The sequence below is a fragment of the Colletotrichum fioriniae genome, assembly GCF_027942845.1.
Source record: "Colletotrichum fioriniae strain IMI 355084 chromosome Unknown scaffold_5, whole genome shotgun sequence".
NCBI lineage: Eukaryota > Fungi > Ascomycota > Sordariomycetes > Glomerellales > Glomerellaceae > Colletotrichum > Colletotrichum fioriniae.
The window spans coordinates 2,392,875-2,419,493 of record NW_027076841.1 but is presented as its reverse complement, the minus strand read 5'-3'; the positions used below and the strand labels follow the sequence as shown (position 1 = coordinate 2,419,493).

The following is a 26,619-nucleotide window of genomic DNA, read 5'->3' as shown; positions in this document are numbered from 1 at the left end:
AAGTGAGGATGTCACGAGCTTTGGCCTAGAAGGCTCGTTCGAGAAGATGGCAGCTGCGCGGTTGCTTGATGTAGCCGAGAACGTCCGCACGCCAGCGACAAGTCGAGGCCACTGCCGGACTACAGCGACCAGTGTGAGTGATTTAGGGTGCCTGAATGCCATTGCGACTTTGTGTAAGCTATTTCGCATGTACTGTCAATTTTTTCGAGACGGAAGATTGATGACAAAATACTTAGTTTTATTCTAAGGTATAATTCCGACTCTGACTTACACGGATGTGCCACGGACCACCTAAGTTCTCGCGAAGGCATTCCGATCACAATGTTCAGACAGCACAACATATCCAGTTACATGGCGGTCAGATTCCCATCTCTTACTTTCTGACTGTCAGGTGTCTGCAGACGCTGGAGAGGTAAAGCCACAACTAAAACTCGAGATTCATAGTAGTGGCCGATCCGGCATTATCCTAGCGGAATGGACCGGCCTACTATCGGCGCTGGAGTCTCCACTCCGTTAGCGCTGATACGTACCGATTCACGTCGCGGAAACCTTCCCAGATGATTTTGGCAGGAACAAAGATTGACTACCTACACTTGGCATCTACGGATAACGACGCCGAACTGTCCACGCATGATGAACAACATCCCTATCGCCCATCTGACCAAAGCTATTCCGCCGATATCGATGCATACGTAACGGCGAATTCGTCTCGTGTCTCTTGTCGGCTTACCTTTAAGTCACGCAAGAGCACGAGAGAATCAGCCCATCGGGAACACAAGCCTGATGTGTTACTCCTTCCATACTACAATCATCCCCTGCGTGCCAAATCCAATCACACAGCTTTATCATCAGCCTTGCACTCCAGTACCCTGCTGCACACTCGAGAATGCCTGTCCGTCCTGTCACCAGAGGTTCCAAATCCGGGGTAAAGCCGCCTCCCCCGAAAGGAAAGCCAACAGCGAAAACGAGGACCACCACCAGCAGCAGCAGCGCTGCCCCAACAAAGAAGGTCCCTCGCTCAAGAACGTTCACAGGCTGCCGCACCTGCAGAAGTCGTCATCTCAAATGTGACGAGGCCCGCCCAGTATGCTCGTCCTGCCGCCGCCTCAATCTCGTCTGTGAGGGCTATGATGGCCAGCTTATGTGGGTTCCGGACCCCTTTTGCTCCGCTGAGCAGAAGCACGCTCATCGCGGCACTTCCTACCGGTACCCGCTTTTCACCGAGGAAGAGAGGAAGACAATGAGTGTCGAGATTGTGACGAGCATGGGGCGCCAGTCTGCCGGCGACATTGTTCTGGATCTCGACGAGAAAAGCGTCCGTGCCGACGACGCGCATGTAGCTGGTCCGTTTGGCGTGTTCAGGGCCTTTGATGGCTCTACGGATTCTGGATCTTCGCCGTTGCAGCCCTCTGTTTCTGGGGGCTCGCCTAATACCTCGCCATCTGATGCCTTACCAGAGACGATGGACGGCGAGCTCGATGAAGATATTGAGGATATTGTCATCGAGCCTTGGTCCGTTGACGATAACTCCTTAGCTCTGGAGCCATATCTCTTACCTGGACCGTTTGATAACTTCAACACCGAAGGCATCATGGGTAACATGAGCCAGCCGTGGATGCACGGCGAAGGGCCCGGAAGTTTGTCTCATATGATGGCAATGGACAACTCTGCACTAGATCTTCTCTTCTCGCCATTATCGCCGCGCACGCCAGCAATGGCTCATACCGAGATTGTTTCAGCTGATGATACAAATACCCAACGCCAGAACCATGATAGGGAGGAAAGCCATATAGAAGAACCAACCAGTCCTTCGGCAGACAAGCAAGACCTATCGATCTTGCGCAAGCTTCCTACCCCCTTTACTAACAATATGCCGGGTACCGAATCATGCTTGCCGTCACATGCAGCTTCCCTCTTACGATACTACAAGACTATGGAATCGTCATCGTCGGTCAAGGGTATGAGGGTATCACCGTGGCAGCTCTGGCTCCTCCCCTGCGCTCTGGAAACATTTGCCGAACTGTCGCTTTGGAACACCACTTCGCATACCCGTCACAGTATCTTGTGTACATTGCTAGCAAAGAGTGCCTTTCATATGCATCAATCTTCGAGCAAAGAAAGCCAGAAGTCAACAACACAGTGGCTAGATATTGGACAGAACTATCAAAAGAGTGCCCAGACACATCTTAAAAAGGCTTTGCAAGGCGAATCTGATGAGCCAAGTCAGGCCAAGTACAACGAGATCCTTATGGCCATTCTTGCCACAGCCATGGTATCGGTAAGTTCACTCTAAAACCCACAATTCTATTTGACTCTTCTAATGCCATTCAGGTTCTCTACAATGGATCCCGCGCAGTAAAGATCTTCCTCCTCGATGCCGAACGCCTAATCCGTCTCCGTGGCCTTGCGATGCCCAAATCCTTCCACGTCCGCGTCCTACACCATGTCTACACACACCTTCGCGTCATTGCAGAAAGTACGGACATTGCGATAGACTCTGCAAAATCCCAAGCGCAGGCAGCAACCGAGATGGCGGTGTCGCTCCGCAAGTTCCGTATTGCAGAAGATTCTCTCGGCGCCGACCTCGACTTGTCACGGGAGAAGCCCGCAGAGGTGGGCTACGCGGATATTCATCTCGATGTTTCTGGCCATTGGCCTGTTACGATGTACCCAGAGATCTATGGTGTGCCAGAGTCACTGATGACGCTGCTGTCGCAGACCATTAGCTTTGCCAATGAAAAGACCAAGCTGGAGGCCATGGCTATGTACGACCACCGCATCTCAATGGCCTTGTCGCGCCATATCAAACAATTGGAGCAGAACATTTGGTCCTGGTCTCTGGGATCGTCGGATATGCAAAGTGGGCCAAGCCGTCCGCGGGAACTTGTCACTCAGGAGACGAAGCTCGTAGACCATCCTCTCATCCGATCTCTGACCCTTGCCATGCACCAGGCACTTATCATATACTTTTACCGTCGCGTCTACAACATGAGCGCCATGGTGATTCAGGATTCTGTGCGTAAGACGCTGGATTTCATTCAGCCGTGCCTCGAAGAGACAGCGGACGATCACGACTTTGCCACGAGCATCGGGTGGGCAGCTTTTATTGCAGCGTGCGAGGCTACAGCGCCTGATTTACAAGAGAGAGGCCTCAAAGTGCTTCAAACAATTGATAGTAGCGGCGTGATATTTGGTACTGATAAGCCTAGTGTTTTGGCCCAGAGTGTATGGGATAAGAGGACAGAGACCGGCGATTGGACCCTAAGCTGGCCGGACATGATGAAGACTATTCCGAGGTGAATATCTGCATCAGAAGTTCATGATGTAGACGATGAACGATGTGCAACTATAGCGCGTGAAGCATTTCTCTATTCAGAAATCAAAGACCTGACTATTCTCAAGAAAGCTATGCGAGCTAGCACATCGACCAACAACTCCTCTGCCTTCAGTAGGTGCGAGCCAGAGTATCGATCAGATTGACCAAAAAGCTGCATCATGATGTTGCGCCGAAATATTTACTCAAGAAGAACCGATGATCATTCCAGCGTGCCGATTTCTGTGATTCATAAACACCACACCTGAACCTTGTTGAAATCTGTGATGACACCAGGGGCATCGTACAAATTAGCCATCAAGACGCAATCTATGCATTGATGAAATATTTACTTCAATTGATTTTCTATAAAGCACTCTACGCAACAACCTCAACTCCCGCATTCTTCAACAACTGCGCAAGCTCCTTGCGCCTCTCGCCCTCAAGCAGCTTAAACGGCTTACGCATACCTCCCGTCTTCCACCCGCGCAACTCCATGCCCGTCTTCACAGCTGCACCGTAGTTGTCCCCAGGCGCCTCGAGGAACTTGCAAATCGGGAAGATCTTGGCCCACAGCTCCCTGCCCTTGGCCAAGTCCTTCTTCTCCGCCAGCGCCTCCCACAGCTGCGACGACAACTCGGGGATGATGTTTGTCGCGCCCCACACAGACCCCTTTGCGCCTGCGGCCAGGCCGTAGAATGTGAGGGTGTCCCAGCCGTTGAAAGCGGTGACCTTGGAGGATGTGGCTTCGGTGAAGAGCATATCCGTCAGGGCGGGCGCGTTGCCGGAAGTATCTTTGAGATGCGTGACGCCAACCTCGGACAATGAAGCAATCTCCTCTGGGGAGAGTGAGACGCCGCTAGCAGAGGGGATGTTGTAGTACATAATTGGCAACTTGGACTCGTCGTGAATCTCCTTGAGCAGCTCCTTCAACTGCACCAGATTGGGCGCATCGTAGAACGGAGGGACGACCATCAGCGCGCTGGCGCCGACTGAAGCGGCGTAGATGGCGTGCTCGACGGCCTTTGCGGTAGAAAGGTCGCCGATGCCCGCGACGACGGGAACACGGCCGGCAGCAGAGTCGACGGACTGTTTAACGAGGATTTTGCGCTCTTCGGTGGTGAGGGCTGTGAATTCACCGGTACTACCGCCAGGGACGAGACCGTGGACACCTGCGGCGATCATGCGTTGAATGTGTGCATTGAGAGCGGCGGTGTCGATTTCTTTTTGGTCGGGAGTGAAGGGGGTGATTAGGGCGACGAGGACGCCTTTGAGGTCGCTGGCGGTCATTTTGAATGTTATTCGGGTTGTGAGAATATTTTGTTTTGAAGTAATCAATACTGTTGTGTACTGAATTGCAAAATGAACTTGCTACAGAAAGACCGAGCTAATTCCAGGTATACGGACTTGAATAACAGTACAATGTAAATAATCAGGTGCTGTTGAGGTTCGGACGTCAACGTCATATAGCTACCAGCTTCTTCGGATGTTCATCTAATTCCATCATGTCAAAGATTACAAACGCAAGCCGGCTTCTCTTGCTTCGTACATTGCGGAAAGCTACACGCGCAAACCTTCTCTATTACAGCACAAACAGGACCGGAAGCGCATCCGATAACTCGAAGTGTCACCAATTCGAGCAGGCCTGCCTCTTCTGTCACTTGTGCCCTTCATGACGACTCTGGAAAAGGAGCATGAGGATGGCGGGGTAATTCGAATCGAGCGAAAGAAGACGGCACCGCGGGGTCAGCTCCGGTCCCGGGGACCCATAATGCCCCGCGGTGAAGGTGCCTAGTCTCATTATCTCGATCGAGATACCGCGGGGTAGGTCCGGGCGGTAAAGTGGATCCCGTCGCGGAGGCCTTCCTTTAGAAGGCCGGCTTGGCCTAACATTGGTCTGCGTGACGCAGAAAGGGTAATCTGGTTCACACCACCATCGAAAAGAGACCGCCATGCTGCACTCGGAAGGGAAAGCCGTGATTGGGTTTTCCTTCATACCGATACAATGGAATTCTGGAAGCGGCAATGCGTCTCGAGGGACACTAGCTTCGTTATTCAGGGTCTCGTAAGAGTCAGGGTCTTTTTGCGAAGCTGCGTGACGCCTGCAAATCCAGGCTGGGTGGCAAAATCGGGCTAAGAAAGCCATGATGATACACATCGGCCAAAATTAACTTCAATTCTGCACATGTAGCCGTAGCCATGGTTGCGGTACGATTAGGAATCCCTTGAAGACAGTTTCTTGTGGATTCCCAGGCCTAGCGATCCTTAGCAGCTAAGATTTCAGAAGATCCGGTAGTGTTAGTTTTGATTCTAGACTCGCATATCGTGTGTCTCAGATATCCATTGAGGATATTTTCCACGTCTTGAAATAGAAAAAACCTAACACTCATGCAAGCTTCATTGATGATGATCAAACTTAGGAAATGATAATTCGCTATGCAAATGCTATCAAAACACGCATGTACCGCCTAGAGCTTCGCCAAAACACCGCTACCGTTTAGATATGCCACATGACCCCTCGAAATTTCGGCAATGGTTCGGGTTCTGTTGACAATTCAGTTAGCTGTGGCCAGAAGCCTTCAGTTAGAAGCTTAGGACTTACCCTGCGAGAGCCATAGCAACCTTGAGCTCGTACTGGAGGATCTTGAGCGCCAGCTCAACGCCTTCCTGCCCATTGTACTGTCATACTTATCAGCTACTATGTCCGCTAATCATCTTGGACAAGCCTGTCTTCACATACCGCCAGACCCCAAATGGGTATTCTTCCCACAAAGCAGTGTGACGCTCCAAGGGCAAGTGCCTTGAAGATATCAGTACCGCGGCGGATACCGCCATCGACAGCGATCGGAATCTTGCCCGCCGCCACCGGAGCGCAGATGCGCAAAGCATCCAGCGTGGCAGGGACACCATCCAACTGCCTGCCGCCGTGGTTCGAGATGATGACACCGTCGAGGCCGTGTCTGATTGCGAGAGCGACGTCGTCGGGGGTGTAAACTAATGGGAAACAAGCCAATCAGCTCGACTTCATGACAAGGTGCGATAAACTGCATGCAACTTACCACCCTTCAGCCATAGCTGGAGCTTGGTGTGCTTCTTGAGCCATGGAATCGCCGAGTCCCAGTCAAGCGAAGGGTCTGAGATTACATGTAGGCTGTCAGTCATGCATTCGAATACAGAAAAGCGTGCACCTGCTCGATGACGTACCAAAATCATGCCGATTGGAAGACTGACTGTCCTTCTCGTCGCCGCTCAATTCGCTCTTTCCATCGGACAAGAGGTTGGGCCACTCAATGCCGTCGGGTAGACAGAAGTTGTTTCGGTACTCGTTCAAGCGGCGGCCTAGCAGCGGGGTATCGACAGACAGGAAGATAGCCTTGTACCCAGATGCTGTCAAATTTGTTAGCATCTTCAATGAATGCTTGCAGAAGATATGATGTGCCTGCCTTCGGCCCTCTTCAGGATTTGCAGAGTGGTCTCTCGGTCTCTGAGCACGCACAGCTGCATGACATATGGGTTTCCAGCGCCTTCGGCTGCCACGTTCTCCATCGACTCGGTGGCATAGGAAGAAAGTGCCATGCAAACATTCATCTTTGCTGCAGCACGCGACGTTCCGATTTCGCCATCTGGGTGTGCCATCTTGTGCATCGCAGCCGGGCTGAAGCCCAAAGGAAATGAAACCTATCGGGGATGTGTAAGCAGTTTCCTAGAGAGTAGGATTCCTGACCATGCGATCTCCATACCTTGGCTCCAAAGATCGAGGTAGACATGTCGATATTGTCAACATTGACGAGAATACGCGGCATTATCTTGTATCGGTTGTATGCCTCCTCGTTATCCTTCAGTCTGTATGATGTCGAGTATCAGTAATTTCTCGGATACTCTGAAGATGACTTCAGGCGACAAACGTTACGAGATCCATTGCGCCCTCATTGTAGTAATCCCTGTACATCTTGGGGAGCTTCTTGCTGCCCAACTCCATCAGATCACGGATGGTATGGACATCGGGGTCCCATGTTGCGCCGCGGTTTGCCATTTTGAAGACTGGTCAGACTGAGATTATCTTGGTCGGGTGTGCTTTGAGGATCGATTGCACCAGCTCGACATGGAATGGTCTTGGGGGGAGATGTAGAAGAGCGCTTGATGTAAAAAGGGCTGCTAACATGGAGAGCTCGTGAGCTTATGTGAAATAATCTATCGGAATCGGTTCCGTCAGTCTCAAGAGCTCTTGACTTTCCTGCCTCGGCAAGATGCTCCGCCACCCCAAATCGGGATAGCAACAGCGCGCAGAAGATTGCGCTTCCGCTGGACTTTTGGATCCTTCTGCACCTGAGGCAATCGTCTCTGAAGCTCCCGTTTTGGGCAAGAAGCTCAAACTCCCCGATCTAGACCAAATGCTTATCGTCATGGTTGGGGTGAATTCGGGGTAGCTCGGGGATGGTTGCCATTTCTGCTTCACACCAACACTTGCACCTAATCTGGCTTTCCAAATACGTGCGCCCAGCAACCGTTTGAGGTCTGATTCGTGTTCCCTTCAACTGAACTTGTCTTGCCCCCGCGTGATACATTTTGACGATGGTCTATCAAATCAGGGACATGTCGCCGGTTGCAGGTGTCAAAGTGCATCGAAGCTCATGCGGTACAGGGGTACAGAGCTGATCGATCCACGGTATACGCAGTCGATACGCACAGCTCTCCAGGAATTCGGCAGCAATGGCGAACATGAATATCAAGGTCACCTTCGGCGAGACCTTACCACCGACACCACGGAAGCAAATCCGATGGTTGGAGCAGTATTTCAAGGAAGTCCATTTTTGTAAGTATAGCTGGTAATTGGCAACTCATGTGCGTGGAACAACCCACCTGCCTAGATCAGCCAGCGGCCTCTACAATGTCTCTCTGGTTAACTGCTTCGAATTTATGTAGACTTGTCTCTCTCTTATTTTGAAATTCATGCACCAATCTATTCCAAGACCTTGAGCCGCGCTATATTGTCACCAAGCTCGTCTTTCGTCTTGTCCAACAATGCGTTCCTTCAGGGCTTCATCGGCCGTTCGCGTAGCCTCAGTCAAGCCAAGCAGCTTCATCGCATTATCTTCCCCAAATTCATCATACCGTAGAGCTCTTTCCACAACATCACCTACACGATCGTCCTGGCCTACGTCTCACACCAAGATCACCGACCCTTTACCAACACAAAACTTTATCGACAACACCTTCAAGCCGTCCTCAGCAAGCAAGTGGATCGATGTCCACGACCCAGCCACAAACAATGTCGTGACACGCGTACCGGAGAGCACCGACGAGGAGCTCAAGGCAGCAGTCGAAAGCGCCCAGCGCGCATTCCCAGCATGGAAGGCTACAAGCATTCTGAAACGCCAGCAAATCATGTTCAATTTTGTAAACTTGATTCGAAGAGATTGGGATCGTCTTGCCGCATCCATCACGCTTGAACAGGGCAAGACCTTTGCCGATGCACGAGGCGACGTTCTACGCGGTCTGCAAGTCGCTGAAACGGCGTGCGGAATCACGACACAAATCACTGGTGATGTTCTAGAGGTGGCCAAAGATATGGAGACGCGAAGTTATCGCGAGCCTCTTGGTGTTGTTGCTGCTATATGTCCTTTCAGTGAGTTATTCCAAGTTTGATTTTTGTGCTACAATATGTACTTCTGGTGTTTGTTCCATCACTAACAGATCCGCTCTTCGACAGACTTCCCTGCCATGATTCCTCTCTGGTCAATTCCAATTGCTACGATTACTGGCAATACTCTGGTTCTCAAACCATCCGAAAGAGATCCCGGCGCAGCCATGATTCTGGCAGAATTAGCGCAGGAAGCTGGGTTCCCAGACGGAGTTATCAACATCATCCATGGCACGCACCGCGCAGTCAACTTCATTCTCGACGAGCCGGCAATCAAGGCCATTAGCTTTGTCGGTGGAAACAAGGCCGGCGAATACATCTACACTCGTGGATCAGCCAACGGAAAGAGAGTACAAGCCAACCTCGGTGCAAAGAATCATGCTGTCGTTCTACCCGATAGTAACAAGCAACGGACCATTAATGCAATCTCCGGCGCTGCATTCGGCGCAGCGGGTCAGCGTTGCATGGCGCTCTCTGCTCTGGTTCTCACGGGCCGCGAGACACACTCTTGGATTGACGACCTTGTCGAAAATGCAAAACAGCTCAAGGTTGATGGCGGTTTCGAAGACGGCGCTGACCTGGGCCCGGTAATTAGCCCCCAAAGTCTTGCCAGAATAGAAGCTCTCATCGAGAGCGCGGAACAAGAAGGCGCTAAGATTGTGTTGGATGGTCGCGGCTATCGCCCTAGCAAGTATCCCAATGGCAACTTTCTGGGGCCCACCATCATTAGCGGTGTGAAGCCTCATATGAAGTGCTACAAGGAGGAGATTTTCGGGCCAGTCTTGGTTTGTCTGGAGGCGGAAACCTTGGCCGAAGCCACTCAACTTGTCAACGACAATCCCTACGGCAATGGCGTTGCTCTGTTCACCAACTCCGGAGCTACTGCCTCTTGGTTTCAGAAGAATGTAGAGGCTGGGCAGCTTGGCATCAATGTTCCGATCCCAGTACCGCTGCCTATGTTCAGCTTCACAGGAAACAAGGCAAGCATCGCCGGCGGTGGCGTCAACACTTTCTACGGCAAAGCAGGCTTGAACTTCTATTTGCAGACTAAAACGGTTACCAGCCTCTGGAAATTAGAAGATGAGGAGGCGAGTAAGGCAAGCGTGGTGATGCCGACCCAAAACTAGACGTAAAAAAGTACGATAGACTCGATGAGTTTACAGATACAATAGTGACACACGCTTCCCTGTCCTAGTAAAAGGCTCGTTATCTCAACGTCCTGAAACCTTTGCACCGGTTGACCTCGTAAGCTACCTTATGTATGCCCCGGATTCAGCGCCTGAGACATATTTCTACAGTGTTTCGCGTCGCAAGCTTTCTAATCAGATACAGTAGTGCTGTAATCGTACGTGGTGTAGCATTACTATTCCCTTTGCTAATGACCATGAGTGCATTCCCGATCTCTGAAGCAGGACAGAGTGCTGGCCACTCTCAACTTGAATTTCTGTTTCAAGCCGTGCATCAGTCAAGCTGACTATGCTGTGGTTAATTTGCTTCGCTTCAATACGCGTCTGTACTTTGATCATTGTTACAATTGGCTCTCCCGGTGGGGACGAGATTGGCATGCCAAATGATCAAGATCTCCTGCTGATGTGATCGCCATCAGGGATGAAGCCTGCATTCTTCAGCAACATGGTTCACGCTGTCTCGACGCCACGCGGAAATGCTTTCCATTTCACCTTCGCTGCTTATATGTCAGTCTTCTGCGAGTCTCGCGTTTAACAGAGTCTTGGTGAAGGCAATACGACCAGAACCAGCACCAAGATTGGCATATACGCTGCGTGTCGCACATATCAGCCGACTTCAGGGATGTGTCCGGGGAAGCCGATAGTTACGATGGGAAGTTCTCCTTGCCAGAAGCTTGGCTGATTAGGTAGTCTCAAAGGTTTAGGAAAGTAACAACGACAACACCAACAACAAATGCTACTAGCCTCCTTTATCAGGTTTAGTGCGAGCTAACCCCAGCATATCATGAGTTACGCCGGGTTTGAAGTACGACGAAGCTGAGAGCCCTCGGAAAACACACCAGATAGTCCTCGGCAAACGTTCCAAACCAAGATTGAAACCCGCGCCTTTGGTATTGGGCTAAGTCGCGAATGGATGCGCAAAGCAACCACAATTTTGCTGCTGCGTACCCCGTGATGAACTGATTAGCAGCGTTGCAAAAGTCTACGCGACTCAAAGTCACTTCCATCTCCCTCTTCATCTTGACTCAAATATTTAAGTGACATTCCCTGTGATCCTCCTGATTTGTATCAACTCGGTTCCGGAACAAGACTTTACTACAATAACGTAGGGCATTGACCTCCGTAAATCACCTACTTCGTTCTTACAGGAGGCTGTATACTGCTTCAGTCCTGGAACTTCGTTTAAATAACTCTAACGTCTGTTCAACTGACATCTACAAGGTCGCGATGTCTAATTCTTTATCTTACGACACCGAGAAGATGAAGTCCCCAGCCATTGCCGACACCGATGTCGAGCTCCGTCCTATGGACTCTATACGCGGAGGTGTGCTAGGTCCCGAGGAACAACAACAACAACACGGCTCGACCCAACGTGGCCTCAAGTCTCGACATGCACAAATGATCGCCTTGGGAGGCACAATCGGAACTGGTCTCTTCGTTGGCGTCGGCCAGGGCCTGAATATGGGCGGGCCCCTATTCCTCCTCATCTCCTACATCAGCATCACTCTCCTTCTCTACGGAGTGGCAACAGCCACCGGCGAAATGAGTGCCTATCTTCCAGTTCCCGGTTCCTCAGTTGCCTACTACGGCCAACGATTCTTCTCGCGCAGTCTTGGATTCACGTTGGGTTGGGTATACTGGTATATCTTCTCCATCACGGTTCCGGCTGAGATCACTGCGACCTACATTGTTCTCAACTACTGGTCGCCACCTTTACACATTGCGTTCTGGCTGACGCTCATCGGCGCCGTCATGATTGCCCTCAATTGCTTCCCCGTGAAAGTCTATGGGGAAGCCGAGTTCTGGTTCGCCAGCATGAAAGTCTTTGGTATTATTGGGCTGCTCATCCTCTCCGTTGTACTCTTCTTCGGCGGCGGGCCCTCGCACCAGCCCCTTTGGTTTTCGAACTGGTCTGATCCAGGGCCGATCAAAGAATACATCGTGACGGGAGACTCTGGGCGTCTGGTGGCATTTGTCTCGACCATCACCTTCTCCGTGTTTGCGTTTGCGTTTGCGCCGGAACTTCTTGTCGTCACCGGCGGAGAGATGGAAAGCCCTCGCCGCAATATTCCTACCGCGACCCGTCGGTACTTCTATCGCCTCATCACATTCTACATTCTTGGTGCTCTGGCCGTGGGAATCATTGTCAGCAGCAACAACCCCAACCTCCTCAGTGGTGGCAAAGGTGCCGGCGCTTCTCCTTGGGCTATCGGCATCAGGGAGGCAGGTATCAAGGGCCTTGACAGCGTGGTGAACGTCGTAATTGTTCTGAGTGCTTGGTCTGCAGGTAACTCCTATCTGGTATGTGTCCTACTCCCTGTTGCCACTTAGAGTAGTTTCTTGAATATCCTCTAATCCTTTCGAAACTGGATAGTACCTTGCTAGCCGCGCGCTTTACTCGATGGCCCTCGCGGGCAACGCGCCAAAGATTTTCACCCGCTGTACGAAGTCGGGTGTCCCATACTACGCCACAGCAGCCAGTGCCTCGTTATCATTGTTGGCGTATCTCAATGTTGCTTCAACTGGTGCAACTGTATTCAACTGGTTCGTCAATCTGATCAATACGGGTGCTTATCAAAGTTGGATCTGTTGCTGCATAATCTACTTTAGATATCGCAAGGCGTCAGATGCGCAGGGCATCACAGATATTCCCTTTCGTTCCCGCTTTCAACCCTACTCAAGTATTCTCAGCTTGTTTGGCTTCGGTTTACTGCTTTTCGTCAACGGCTTCAAGGTATTTCTCGCGGGGCAGTGGAACACCTCATCCTTCTTTACGTCGTACATCGGGGTGATCATTTTCTTGTTGCTTTTCTTCGGGCACAAGTTCACTGTGGGAAGACAAGATCCCTGGGTACTCAATCCTATGGATGTTGACCTGAAGTCTGGCTTGGACGAGATTTTCGCTGCAGAGCAGCCTGCGCCGGTTAGGACCAAGTGGTATCAAAAGTGGAGGGTTTTGTTTGAGTAAACCTACATGTAACAACGGGTATCATGTCCTTCGATCTATCGCATGATTAACTACTTCAGTCGTCAATTGAGAAACTGGGAATCGAAGTCTCTTCGTACACTTTTCCCCCTGTACCCAATGAAAGCCTTCCGTCGAAGGTGACATTACTACTGCTGATGTTATTGAACTTCTCGTACAGAATATCTACTCGACTTCTCGAATACCTGTCATCGAAGGCGAGCAGTCTGGTATCAATTAAATGCAAGTGGCTCTCGAAACAATGGCAGTCTTTGTCTGTTTTGTGTGGTACACAGTGGAGAGTATGATAATTATTCTATCGACATCCATCCAGGCAACGATTGTTTCCATCACATAAATAAAGTGACTCTAATGCCAAACAGAATACACTCTCTTTTACATCGGATACACGACAAATAATTGCCATACACAATATTCAGGAGAATGATTCACCATTTCCAGGTCAAGAAACACCTGTCGAGGTATGGGTGACAAAATTGCCGTCCAGAGTGGTCGGGTTGAGATGCACACAGTTCCATTGGCCGCCTCGGCATTATCTCTGGCCATTGGCGTTGCTGTACTTGCTACAGGCGCCTTGACTTGGGATGGGCAGTACTTATATGTTGTCCAACTTACCTTGCGTCAGCACATTCGCTCGTGGGGCAAAGAAGGGCACCCGCACCAGGTCATTCACTCTGACGCCTGAAACTTGCAGCACGACTTTACCACTCAAAGACCGGAGGAAATGCCCGTCGACGCTCCAGCATGGACTCCGTGACATTGTCACGGAGATTCATGTACTCGGCCAGGGGGTCTCGACCAACATCCGCGTCCGGGTTCTGATGGTTGAGGGAAGGTGGCCTCTCGTAGCCACTGTCATGAAGAAGAACCACAGCCGCCTTGACGGCTGTGAGCAAGCGGGTGCTTACCATGACTGAATTTTGTTGCTAAGGGAATCTTCCAGGCCTTTGGAAGTAAGAAATTGGGGAAAGAAAGTGATGAATGCTCAGAAGTGAGTCGTGGAAGGCGGGTGGCGACCTTCGCTTTTATAAGGAGATACAACATAGCGATGCCTATATGCTCGATACAAAACGACTTCTTCTTTGTCCATCTAGTCCAGCCGTATCACCTTACAGTCTCGACTTGCATCCTGTCGTCGTGTCTCCAATTACACTCAGGCGAGGGCTTGCCTGTTGCTGCTAGGATTGCAGAATGTCTCCGCTCATCGAGAGCCGCATCAGGTGTCGCGGCGCGGATTTAGAGCGGCCTTTTCGAAAGATGAGCTGAGGTTCATTTGTCTTCAACACGAGGTACAGACACTGCTCACAGAAATTTGATTCCAATCGGACTTGACTGTGGAGTTTGTCTCTACGCCCCTTAAGGCTAGGGACCGGGGTCGATACTATCCACACCTTCAAGGGGGCCGTCAGAGCCGTCTCCTTTTGTCTTCGGGCGACCCGAGCGAGCTCCGTCTTCGACGTGAGCAATCAGCACAGGTTGACCTGGACCCCATCCTCGGGCCAGAGCTTTGTGATGGATCGCGTTGAAAGTGCGCCGGGGCATACCGTACTTCTCGCAAATTTCCTTGGTTGTCATTCCGCCCCAGTCCCACAGAGTCAGAACACCGACTCGAATACCATAATCCCATTGTTTGTCCTTGGTTGATGGCATCGTCAGAGCTGTTGCCGACGGTAGCTGGTGGTGGCAAGTATTTATACCCAAGCTAGGACCAAGGAGAGAAAGAAAATCTGGAGTGAGAGATTGTGTCAGAGTTTCTAATTGGCAGGTTTCCACTAGCCAATGTACGGTCCTCGGACAGCGTCGCTCCCGGTTGTCTACAAGACAGGCTAACGGTAGCAAGGCCCTTGGAGTGGGTGCAAAGTTTAGGCCACGGCCGACTCCGGACCCGCCTATTTAAAGAGGGCCCCGCCCAAACAGGGTTGCAGCCGTATTGGAAAGAATACTCCCAATCTTGGGGATCGAAAGCGCAGCACAGCATCTATGATGGTCTATCCGAGAGACCGATGAATCCGCGACTTTGCTATCGAAAGAGTTGGTTTCTCTTAGGATCAAATGACTACATGCAATCGTAGACTGACAAAGTTTAGCAGAGAGCTCTGCCAGAAGTTAAAGCTGCACAGCCAATACCAATTCATAGCTCTTGTGAAACTGCAGTAATGAAGATGACTTTCCAACCTCTTTGAAATGCCAATCCCTTCACAATGGCTTTTTCTAAGACTACCTTATAGCCAATGATTGCGTGATGATTGAAAACGGAGTCAGCCAGAGGACCCCGCTTAGACCTGGTTACCCGCAGTGCTGTTTAAGCCTCACTTAAGCTCCCCTCATTCAAATCCTTCTTGGTCTCTGGGCCAAGGTCTCGGGTGTGGATAGAGCGAAGAAGCCTGTCGCAGAACCAAGTCTTTGTCGCTTCAAGGCCAAGGGATCCCAAAATCAGGCTTAGTATAGGATCCGCCACCCGTGCTATGATCTGTACCTGGAGACGAAAACGAGAATGGAGGCTGGGGCCTCCGGCGAGCAACGACGACGCAAGACAAACCTGACGACTAATTTGACGTGTAACACCCAGCTTGGGCCTTGAGAACATGCATGAGTGGGGTCTTCTAGCTTTTTCAAGACACACGCTCGTCGACTGTATAAGAAAGTATTGTTACGAAACAATCTGGTTATTACTTTCATGGAAAACACTCTCACAACGCCAGCGCACTGATGCACCTACAATTCACTACGGCTATCTGTCCTGCACGCTAAAACTCTGTGATGAGTTTGAAATGCAGCACAAGAGGCCGATTTTAAGCTTCCTGGGCCCTCGTTCTTGATGCGAGATGACACTAAGTATGAGGCGTCCCGCGGTCTCTTACCAACATAGTGAGGCTCGTTGAACGTTACATGTGGATTTGCCGTCAGGGTCTAATATATGTTTCTATCAAATTGAATAGAGATCAAATCATGTTCGTACGTGGTGATAATCACTTTACTCAAATTTCCCAAGAAACCCTTGCAGCAATCGAATAGTTCCCTCACCATCCTCATGCATGACCCAGTGTCCTGTTTCGAGCACCTCAAAACAATACCCGGCCTTTGCCCACGGCCTCGTCATCTGATCCTGCAATGAGGCTACCGTCATTTCGTCTCGTCCACAGCCAATTAGTAACACAGGGACTTCAATCTCCTTTTTCATGTCCTTCTCATCTTCAAAAGACAGGTTATTACGGAGCGCCTTGTACCAGTTTGTCGGGCCTGTCCATCCGCCTTTCTTGAACGAATCAACCTTTGTCAAGAAGTATTCGTTTTTCTGAACGTCACCGTCGGCAAAAGAATGGGTTGGCGCAATTCTTGAAGAGAAGACCCAGTCTCTAGCCTTCCCGGGCGGCCCGAGATTTGCAGCCATGACTTCAGGTGAAGCATACATGAGTGATATCATAGACTCGACATTTCGATTCATCAGGGCCACCCCTTCGTCATCCGTAAAGAGGTCCCAGTACCGAAATCTCTCTTCGCCGGTCATCTCTTTTGTCATTCGGTTGATCATCTCGACATCGAACTTCTCCCCGGGTACAGAGTATCCGACGTCTAAGAATACCAAACCCTTGAACCGGGAAGGATGAAAGTGGTACAGTCTGCTGAGGAACCATGAACCCAGATCGTGGCCTACGCCTACCATAGAGTCGAGGTTCTCCGCGTCCAGTATGGTTTTGACGTGATTACTCATCTTGCGCCATGTGTATTCTTCCAGGTCATGTGGCTTGGAGGTTCCGCCGTAGCCAAGAAGATCCGGCGCGAGAACACCGTAACCCTGAGAGGCGAAGTGCTCTAGTTGTTGGTGGAAGTCGATCGCAGTGGAGGGAAACCCGTGCAAGAAGAGGAGATTTGGTAAAGTGGAATTCGAAGCTTTAGTAAAGTAGTATTCGTATGTTATGGACGACGATATTTGAAGACGTCTAGAGGTAACAACCGTCATTTTGATATCTGGAAGTATTCTGGACGATAAAAGTGCAAAGTTTTGCGCGAAGTTGTCCTTGAACAATCAAGGTATAAAGCTTTATTACGAGAAATTAAAGAGATGTTGCGGTCTATGTTGGAAAAGCAGAAAGTGTCATGTGGAAGACAAAGAAACTGGTCGGCTTCTTTATAATTGTGGCCGAGTCCGAAAGTCGACGAAATGTGTCCGACGTCGCGCTTTGACTAACACGATCTAAAATGTCGATCTCCCGCCATCGTGAGCATCCCGCCGGTTAGATCCCTTGCATGTCTTAGAACCACAATAAGAATCTGACGTCACTTAATTGACGATTCCATTGGTCGAGAGAAGACTATAGGTATCCATTGCAACTTGGACATGTGTCTTAGGGCACTACTATTGATCAGAGCCGAAGTGGAACGGACAGAATTCACCTCAAATTTTCAGCCTGGTTTGTGTGGCCAATGGCTTTGCGCGGATCATCAACGGGTTCTTGATCCAAAGCGCAAAGGCCTTTTGGTTCTTCCAGTCCCGGCTTTCCTCACACAGCTCAAGGTCGAAGGAGAAGAGCAAGGTAGCCAAAATGAGTCTCATCTCATGCATCGCCATGTTTTGACCCAGGCAGTTACGCGGTCCAAAACCGAACGGTTGGTGGGCCTCCAGCGCATCTCCGGCGTAGGTGGAGTCCGTCTTGAGCCATCTCTCTGGCGTAAAAGTGTCGGCGTTCTTGAAGTTGGACTCGGATCTGTACGTTGACCAGTGGTGGACAGACACGCGTGTGTCGGCAGGCACCCATTTACCAAGGATCTGTTGTCCACCTGGGAGCACCACTCTGGGACTTCCGATGGGCACTGGGGGATAGACGCGCAGCGCCTCCTTCAGGCAGGCATTCATGTACTTCAGCTCTTGCAGGCGTTCGAATGTGAGTTCATCCAGTTTTGTGAAGTTGCCTCGAATTTCTTCGAGAAGAGTCTCCATTTTCTCGGGGTATGTGAGCAGATTGTAGAGGCAACCGCTAAGAAGTGTAGCTAGTACACTCAGTCAGCTTTCTCTCAAGTCCATAAGTCAACACATTTGCTTACCTGTCGTTTCCGATCCAGCAAGCATGAAAATCTCAGAGTTCGAATGCATCTCCTCGAGAGAAAGACCTTTACCCTCTTTGGCCGCCAAAACCAGGTTCCAGACATCAGGCTGGTCGGAGCCATCTTGCAGCCGCTGGTTGACACGATCCTCTGAGTGCTTGCAGTGAGTGACACGCTGCTCCACGACAGACTTTGGCTCGAAGCGGTTGAATATGGCAGTCAGGATGGGGTAGTAGTTGATGATAGAGACGATGGGTAACATCTTTAGCGACTCAAAGATTGACCTGACCCAGGGGCTGTATTCGTTCTTTGCCAGCAGGCCAAGGGGCTGGCCAAAGCAAAGTTCGGCCATGACGTCGAATGTTGCAAAGTTGAGCAATTGGGTCATTTCCACTGCGTTTTTTCCTTCTTCGCCAACCTCGCTGATCTTATACATGAGAAGGTCTACGTACTTCCGAAACAGCGGCTCTTGTTGTCTCAGCGCGCGTTCCGAGAAAGCAGGCGAGAAGAGGCGACGGACTCGAGCATGGTCTTCGGTGTTCGCCGTAAGCATACTTGGGACGCCTGCAACCCATCAGTCTCTGGCACTAGTCTATGTGCTCAAGTTGGAGGTGGGAACTGAAGCTGTCAGGGTATCGCATACCATTCACAGGCTGAACTGAGAACTCTTGGGCTTTTTCAGTCACCTTGGGCCCATGGATATCATTCCAGGCCTCTCCGGCCGTGTAACTCAGGTCCGTGGGGCCGAAACGAACGACAGGGCCATAAGCTTCATGTAGGCTCTTCATCCATTCTATATCTTCACCTTTCAACGCGACAAGCCAGTATGGAATACGAGTAATGGCGCAGATCTTGGGGCCGGGCACATCGGCTAGCGGATGGAGAGTGACGTTGTAGATGGCGCTGCCGATGAGATAGAGGGCTAACAGCGCCACGAAGGCAAGAAAAGTGCCCAACATTATGACAAAGTAAGATCGATGACTCGCCGTCTACACAAGTTATCTGTACAAACAGAGAGTGAAGAGTGTGAATATGAGAGGAGGGGAGCTCCCAAACATCGACAGTGGAAATTCGCACGTCTTCGGAAAATGGATGAAATATCTCGAGCTTCTGAGTGGTCAGTTGATAAGACCCCTGGATCTTCCAACCCCAGTGCAACATTCTTCAGCAGGAAGCTCCGCATGGAGTGACTTGTTGGTGCAACTGCTAAACTAGACCAATTGGCGGCTTTTTCAGACCAGGGTTATTATCCGTGATGTGGACAAGCCCGCCGCATTGGTAAAGAATCAGGTGTCAAACAGATTGGGTAGCCTGGCTAGGTATGGGCATCCTGGATCCTTTGCCAATAGCAATCTTGTGTATTGCGTTAACGGCTGCACAGATGGGTACCTGTGACTGGTTAAGCAGTGCTAGAACGTCCCCGTAGGAAGCGCATGTGTGATTATCTGGTAAGCATGGCGCGGCATGTATCCTCAGCATCACTAGAATTATGCAGATTATTACTCCCAAAAGATCGAGCTTCATAGTTACTCAACGACCCAATGTGACAATGAAGCTCTACGAGAAGACAACCCGGATGAAGTTGGCATGGCACCAGCCTCTAGGGTTTCGCCATTATCCTACAGCACAAAAGCACCATTCAGATTTTGGCCGAAGTCGCATCGCGGTCGAGTCAGTGGCTTGTACGTGGTGCTGGGTGGTATTTCTTTGACAGGGTCCTGAACGTTTTACGAAAACTGCAGCCTATGGCAAAGCTAGATTCATTTATTCCAACGTGCCGTCCTGGTGATCATCGTTATTTGACTGGCTGGATAACGTCGGACGGTGGAGTTCGCTACCGCTCCCCTGTCTCCGGGTCCCCTCCCCCGGGTCCTATCAAAACGCCAACGAACCCCCGGTTCTAGGCCCGGGACGAAAAGAGATTACTCCAACCCGCGGCACAAGCGTCCGCAGCGGCCACCACGTCAAAACCGGTAACGAGACGGTTGATCGCGGGCAGGGGCGATCTCGTACTGCACCACGAAAACTGGTTGGGTTGCATCAATCCTCTTAACGACTGAACTCAGCTACTGCAGCTAGAGCTGTTAGCGAAACCTACGTGCCTTGACCGAAGAGGAGGCATCGATGAGCCGATGGTCTCGCTTATGTGCTGCCCTGCCATGAAAAAGCCATGGCAGAAAGGGGGTTCGTAGCCATGGGTGTCGCGAGGGCCTCGGACGAAAACTGACAGTTCGCCCCACGAGGCAGGGCTCATCTCGACCAAAGTGTGGCTTTCGCTGACTCGTCGAAACCCAAGGCCCAGGTCGACATGTTGAAAATGGATATTTTGCCTTGGTCTTTACATATTAAAGTCGGAACGGGCTCTTATTGACGTTCCGTCTGTGGGGTTGGCTACGAAAATCTGCCTCTTCTGGGACGTTCAAGGAGCCAAATCCTCCACATAACCATGGGAAGAAGACATGGGAATGAGACCAGACGTTGACCAGGGGTGCACGTTACGTCGGAGCTCCCCCACAGCATCCAGCTGTCAGTCAAATCCAGGAACCGCGGTCTGTAGTAAAATGCCTCCCTTCCCATGTGGCAGGCAGCATGTTTCCGGCATCCCACTTCGCTTTCGAATTCCTCCGATGTCTCCAGTCTAGAGTCTAGATCAAAGTTCGTCTCGAGACTCGCTTCCTTCCCCTCTTTGGCATCTCGGGTCCGCGACGAAGAAGAGGCATAGTACGACCTCACGGTGAATCAAAGGCCATAGGCTTGACGGACCTACGCCTACGATGGCGGCTTCTATGACGGGGGAGCAGATCCAGGCTTTTGCCTACCAGCTGGAGCCCCTTGCTCCCAAGGGCCTGGCTCCTGCCGTCGAGTTCGTCGCCATCATCTTGGGCATCATCAGTGTCATTGTCGTGTCGCTTCGGATTTACGTTCGTGCTGGCTTATCAGGGGCTTCATCACGACTCTGGGGCATCGAAGATTATTTAGCGGTGATAGGGACTGTAAGTTTCTTCAGCACAGGCACTCGCCTTGCGTTTTTCAGCCATTATTACAGAGTCTATTTCTTGTAGTAATTTTTGACTGTTGCTAACTAACAGCGCAACAGCTTCCATTTATACCTGCAGTCGTTTTCGCAGTTCTCGCATCACGCTATGGCGTGGGATTCCACGATGCCGACCTCCCATCACAACTATACCTGATTCGCGCCTCCGAATACCAGACTTACTGGGAAGTACTATACTTCATCTCTTCAACTATCATCAAGTGCGCCATTGGGTTCACCTGTATTCGCCTGGATCGACGGAAGCGAGTGGTCATCTGCATGGTGCTCAACATGTCTGTAATGGTGGTTGTAGCCATTCTAGCTTTGATCTTTGTCTTTGCAAATTGCACCCCGCTTGCAGCAACATGGAACCCGGCACTGTAAGTCTCCCTATAAGATATTGTTGATGTGGTGATTATGCATCAATCTGTTATTGAATCAGCTTGCCCTTTTCCTTTCATTTACTAACCTCGACTGACAGGGGATCATGCCAAAAGAAGATCAGCTTGCAGACTGTCAGCTACATCGTTTCTGCGATTCAGATGTTGACGGACTGGACTTGTGCCATTGTCCCATTCTTCATCGTGGCCGGCCTTCAGATGTCTCGCCGTAAGAAGGTTTCAGTCATAGCCATTCTCGGCCTCGGAATCTTCGCCAGTATCGCTACTTGCATCCGCATGCCCTACCTCAAATACTATGACACTGCAAAATACCCCACTGAGATCGCCTGTAAGTCGTCTTCTCAAAGTAAACTTTCTCTCCTTAGAATCTCAGCTTACACGGCACGCCGACTCCATAGATCATCTTGGAGTCATCAGCATTACTTCCAACCTCGAGTGTAGCTTGGGAATCATTGGGTCATCTCTTCCTCCTTTACGGAAACTGTTCAAATTTTACTATGGCTCCTCACATGACGGAAACTACAAAATCACTGGCGAGGTAAGCGACGAGTTAGCTCTAGGTTGTGTTGCAGTTGCGGGACTAACCCGAGACTTCTTGCAGAGCGGAGACGCCCTTGGAAGTACTGGCCCAGGTATCAAGCTTGGCTCGCTCAGCGGCAACGACAGAACATATCATGCATCAGCCAAACGGGGTACCTCGCGTGCGGGTACCAGGGAGCACGAGACCGACGACGACGACTCTTCAAGTCGGAAAGGAATCATACGAAAAACCGATATCCATGTCAGCACATCGACATTCCATGTATAGCGTAATGAAGCGTCACCCATTCGCACATATAGATATCTGCGCATAAAGTGATACAGATGTAATCATAAGCATAAATAAAATGAAAATGAGTCTCTGAGATTCGAGCCCCTGAGCGTTTGAACACATCGCCAAGTCTCTGCCTCTACCAACCTGTGATGATTATCGTAGAGACTAGTCCCGTAAAGGCTGGCATAGATGTAGGACATTGCACCTCCGAGTGCTCATGGTAACATAACGTGTGACGCGCCATAAATTGTGACCATAATGGAGGAGGAGCAGGCGGCAGCGACATTTGACGAGGCAGAGTAGCATGGCAATGACGATTCTGAAGGGGATGATGGGGAATAAAATATTCGTTGCCGCTCCGGAGCCTTCTGCGCAAAAGAGCAAGGAGAGGTCCTCGATGGTACGGGGTGACTTAGCCCGCCATGGATCCGGGAAATGTTGATGACGTCGTCCGCAAACCCGGGGGCATTCCCAAGTTCTCTAGATGAAGGTGAAAGCTAGAAGAGAAGCCAATTTCAGTGCACACAGCAATCATTCTAAAAACAAGGGGTCAAAGGCAAGGTGCTTAACGAGGATACAGGAAACGGTCGCCGTACCAACATCCAAAAGAGCTCGATTCTCGTCACAAGCATAAACACGATAGGACAGCTCGTGACAAGAAGTACGTGAGTATCTCACAAGCGGGTATAAGTAATGATTCCTGGGTACTCGACCTACATGCCCAGAACCAGTCTGCAGGATACATGTAGAAAGCAATACGCAATCACAACGGCCAGGAGCCGTCTAGGAAACTAAATCCCAGGGATAAATTTCATCATATTCATAATCAGAGTGCGATTTCTCACTTGAAAAAGCGCACATCAGCAACTAATCCATCCTCAAACACATCATCGTGCACTCTCAAGCTGTTTGCCGTCAACACGTGGGAGTTGAGAAATCTACGCTGAGAGGAGTCACTGACTGGCGTTATCAACCCGAGGACTCAATAAGAGTCAACACCGCAGTGATGGTCATGGAGCATTGGACCACTACAAATAGCTTGTGATTCTCAGAGAATGGCTTCACAGCAATCACTTCAGAAGCTTACATGTCGTTGCTCTGAGATTCTGCAACCTCCATCACTGGAGACCATTAGACCCCATCATTATGTAATCAGCACCATAACCCCAGAGGCGCAGGGGTAGGTAGGTACCACCAAGCTCCGATCTACCGACCGAAGAGAGCAAAAGCGACCATCGATTTCGTCACTACTTCCGTCCCGGGCGCACGCGAACGAACGAAGCGAGATAGATAGACCCCGAAATCACACTCACTTCCCTCCACTCCTCCCACGACATCATAGCCCACCCTCCTTCCAAGAAAAGCTCGGCCAGCTCCTCCCCCACCACTAGTGATTACTGTCTCCTTCAATTGAATATCGTAGTCGAATCGTCACGGAGAACCAAGCCCCTCGAAAACGCCCGGGCTCGAGCCCGGCATGCTCCTCCCCCGGCTCCTTCAACCCGCAGCGGCCCGTTCCCTCCGCTGCGCCGGCGCATTCTCGACGGGGACGACATCGAAGACGATAGCTGCTTCTCCTGCTGCCGCACCAGGACAGATTTGCCTCCGAGCTCGGTTCCCGCGTCGGACGTTTACGACATCGCGTGCGCTTCGAGATGACGTCGCTTCCACGAACCACTACGAGACCTTGAAGGTCGCCCACGATGCCTCGCCGTCTGATATCAAGAAGTGCGTGCCATATTCCTACCTACATACCCAAGCACAATTGGCCGTGTATTTTGTATAACCCTAGCCGCATTCTGGCGGCACAGGTCTCTAACAAAATACCCTCTCTCCTACCCACAACCCATGTTCAATGCCCGCTCCACGTGCCTACTTGCCTAAACCCCGTCCCGCCTCTCAGAGAGCCGTAACAGCTAACTCAACCTTCCCCTCCTCAGATCATTCTACGCCCTCTCCAAAACACACCACCCAGACCACAACCGCGACGACCCAAACGCATCCCGCAAATTCCACGCAATAGCAGAAGCCTACTCCGTCCTCGGCACCCCCGCCAAACGCGCAGCCTACGACCGCTCCCTCCCCTCCTCCTCCCACAACAGCCACCACGGCGCCCACAGACGCGGCTCTTACCACAGCAGCTCGGGTCCCGCGGGAGGCCGCCCCGCATCAGGCCTCTCCCGGCGGCGCACAACCTTCCGCGGCCCGCCCCCGAGCTTCTACAGGTCCGGCGGCTGGGGCGAACACTCGGCGAAGCGGAGGGAAGCTCACGAGGATACCACTGGTACCGGCGCGGAGAGGGAACAGCCTGGGATGGGCCCAGGGTCGGATCCATACGGGCACACGAGGTCCGCCGCGCCGCGGCACTTTGATTCGCATACGCATACTAAGACACAGCAAAAGCAGGATTCGCGGCGGTCGCATAGGATCATGGGCACGCAGGTCCCAGTTGGACCGCAGGAGACGTCTGTGGGAGCGTTTTTGGTGGTCAGCGGGATCTTGTTCTTTTCCTTTTTCATACCCTTTGTCGCTACTGGCGGATTGAGCCGGAAGAAGAAAGATGCCAAATCATAGAGACCAAGCCATAGAGCTTGCGCAGCAATCTGTAGAGATCTATCAGGATAGATATAAATCACACGACCAAAGGCCAAGCTTTGGATCACCACGAAATGCTCTCATGCAAAGACACCATAATTTCCCGGTCGACCAAACTCAATTACTCCCCGAACTAATCTACACTAGACAGGAGCCGCCAAATGAAACCAGAAGAGCATTGGGTCCGCTACCCGGCCGGAGAAAGGAGCTGAAAGAATTTTCCTCGTCAAGAATACAGGTATTGAACAAAGGCTTAGCCCTCGAAGGTGAAGCTGGCACCGAGCTTGTGGGTAGCCTGGTCAAGCTTCTGGGTATCAAAGGAGGCACCAAGGCCAAGGGTAACACCCTCGCGGAGGAGGACGTTGTAGCCGAGGGCGGCGACACCGTTGTTGTTGACCTTGAACTGTACGCGGGGATTGGTGAGTAAAGCTTCTAGACAAAGGCTTTGCAAACGGGATGATGATACGCACCTTGGCGAAGGAGACAGGGTCGATGCGGTACTTGCTGGCGACCTCGAGACCAACGTTGTTGCCGGCCTTAGAGTTCCAGGTAGCCTTGGCACCGGCCTCAACCTGGGAGTTGACCTTGTGGTAGTATGAGGCAGCGAAGACGCTGAGGTTGTCGCTGGCAGTGATGGCAGCAGAGTAGGTGGGGGCCTGGAAGCCGACAGCGGCGGCGTAGCCGGTGACGGAGGCCTTGTTCACATCGTAGCCGGCAGAGGCACCAGCGAGGAAGCCCTCGTGGCCGACGACGGCGTCGATGTTGGCGGTAGGACCCTTGAGGAGGTCGAAGAAAGCGCGGCTGTGGAAGTTGCTCTGCTTGAAGGTGAGGTTGAACTTGGCGCCCTTCTTGGCGGCGGCCTTCTCGCCGGCGGAGGGCAGGAAGGAGAAGACACCCTCAGCCTTCAGGCCCTTGGCGAGGCTGTCGGCAAGCTCGACCTTGGTGTCAAGGGCGGCAGCGGTGTTCCATGTCTGGGTGAGGGTCAGGCCTGCGCGATGGTAGAACATTAGCAAATGTGCAAATCCCGGCGATACGTTGGCTGCGAATGAGACAGGACTGCCGTAAGGCCGTCCATATATTCGACCCAAGCTGAGATTCAAGCGCTTTAAACGATGGGTGGTGGTTGCTGTACCGGTAGCCTTGTCGGAGTATTTGCCCTCGATCTGGATTGGAGGAAGACAAGGTCAGCCGAGGTTCATATTTGTTTGTTTATGCGACGCTTGATGCATCGTCAAGCGGTGAATGTTAGGGCGGGACTTACAGCTCCAGCGGTGCTCTTCTCGTGGGAGGTCTTGCCGGTGACCTTGAAAGCAACGTTGTTGGGGGTGTTGCTCTTGAGCTCGAAGGTGGTGGCAGAGAGGTGGTAGAAGTCCTTGTTGAGGAGCTATTGAAGGCCAATGTCAGCTGCGTGGTTTCTTTCATCGCGGATGACCTCGGCCGTGGAAGGAGCCTAGAGCTCGATTTTCCACGTCCGCGATTACCCGAGAAAAGTGTAGAGGGAGAAGAGGAAAGCGCATACGTCGTTGGCCGACTTGGCAATGTCTCCGAAGTTAGGAACAGACATGATTGCTGATTTTTGACGGGAAAGAGGACTTTGGGGAGAAA

General features: G+C 51.3%; 9 protein-coding genes across 9 annotated transcripts; 4 read left to right on the top strand and 5 right to left on the bottom strand.

Moving 5' to 3' along the window:
- Window positions 1-1,141: 1,141 nt before the first annotated feature.
- N0V96_005298 (uncharacterized protein) lies at window positions 1,142-3,300 on the top strand (the record flags this gene model as incomplete). The annotated part of the gene is made up of 3 exons (XM_053198794.2): window positions 1,142-1,637; window positions 2,148-2,278; window positions 2,332-3,300. The coding sequence occupies 3 exons, from the start codon at window positions 1,142-1,144 to the stop codon at window positions 3,298-3,300; spliced, it is 1,596 nt and encodes a 531-aa protein (XP_053043718.2).
- A 391-nt stretch (window positions 3,301-3,691) lies between these two features.
- N0V96_005297 (uncharacterized protein) lies at window positions 3,692-4,603 on the bottom strand (the record flags this gene model as incomplete). Its single annotated transcript, XM_053198793.2, has 1 exon — window positions 3,692-4,603. The coding sequence occupies one exon, from the start codon at window positions 4,601-4,603 to the stop codon at window positions 3,692-3,694; it is 912 nt and encodes a 303-aa protein (XP_053043717.2).
- Window positions 4,604-5,781: 1,178 nt separating this feature from the next.
- On the bottom strand, window positions 5,782-7,346 carry N0V96_005296 (uncharacterized protein; the record flags this gene model as incomplete). Its single annotated transcript, XM_065757360.1, has 8 exons — window positions 5,782-5,803; window positions 5,916-5,992; window positions 6,054-6,307; window positions 6,373-6,447; window positions 6,518-6,756; window positions 6,810-6,991; window positions 7,054-7,156; window positions 7,219-7,346. The coding sequence occupies 8 exons, from the start codon at window positions 7,344-7,346 to the stop codon at window positions 5,782-5,784; spliced, it is 1,080 nt and encodes a 359-aa protein (XP_065614129.1).
- A 989-nt stretch (window positions 7,347-8,335) lies between these two features.
- Window positions 8,336-10,081, top strand: ALD6_2 (aldehyde dehydrogenase (NADP(+)) ald6; the record flags this gene model as incomplete). Its single annotated transcript, XM_053198791.2, has 2 exons — window positions 8,336-8,939; window positions 9,024-10,081. The coding sequence occupies 2 exons, from the start codon at window positions 8,336-8,338 to the stop codon at window positions 10,079-10,081; spliced, it is 1,662 nt and encodes a 553-aa protein (XP_053043715.2).
- A 1,287-nt stretch (window positions 10,082-11,368) lies between these two features.
- On the top strand, window positions 11,369-12,472 carry N0V96_005294 (uncharacterized protein; the record flags this gene model as incomplete). The annotated part of the gene is made up of 1 exon (XM_053197552.2): window positions 11,369-12,472. One exon carries the CDS (start codon window positions 11,369-11,371, stop codon window positions 12,470-12,472), a length of 1,104 nt encoding a protein of 367 aa, XP_053044923.2.
- A 3,629-nt stretch (window positions 12,473-16,101) lies between these two features.
- On the bottom strand, window positions 16,102-17,088 carry N0V96_005293 (uncharacterized protein; the record flags this gene model as incomplete). Its single annotated transcript, XM_053197554.2, has 1 exon — window positions 16,102-17,088. The coding sequence occupies one exon, from the start codon at window positions 17,086-17,088 to the stop codon at window positions 16,102-16,104; it is 987 nt and encodes a 328-aa protein (XP_053044925.2).
- Window positions 17,089-17,523: 435 nt separating this feature from the next.
- Window positions 17,524-19,129, bottom strand: N0V96_005292 (uncharacterized protein; the record flags this gene model as incomplete). The annotated part of the gene is made up of 3 exons (XM_053197555.2): window positions 17,524-18,116; window positions 18,171-18,734; window positions 18,814-19,129. 3 exons carry the CDS (start codon window positions 19,127-19,129, stop codon window positions 17,524-17,526), a joined length of 1,473 nt encoding a protein of 490 aa, XP_053044926.2.
- A 4,767-nt stretch (window positions 19,130-23,896) lies between these two features.
- Window positions 23,897-24,993, top strand: N0V96_005291 (uncharacterized protein; the record flags this gene model as incomplete). Its single annotated transcript, XM_065757359.1, has 2 exons — window positions 23,897-24,147; window positions 24,360-24,993. 2 exons carry the CDS (start codon window positions 23,897-23,899, stop codon window positions 24,991-24,993), a joined length of 885 nt encoding a protein of 294 aa, XP_065614128.1.
- Window positions 24,994-25,267: 274 nt separating this feature from the next.
- POR1 (Mitochondrial porin) lies at window positions 25,268-26,578 on the bottom strand (the record flags this gene model as incomplete). Its single annotated transcript, XM_065757358.1, has 5 exons — window positions 25,268-25,417; window positions 25,485-26,002; window positions 26,147-26,177; window positions 26,276-26,398; window positions 26,534-26,578. The coding sequence occupies 5 exons, from the start codon at window positions 26,576-26,578 to the stop codon at window positions 25,268-25,270; spliced, it is 867 nt and encodes a 288-aa protein (XP_065614127.1).
- Between the last annotated feature and the right edge of the window lie 41 nt (window positions 26,579-26,619).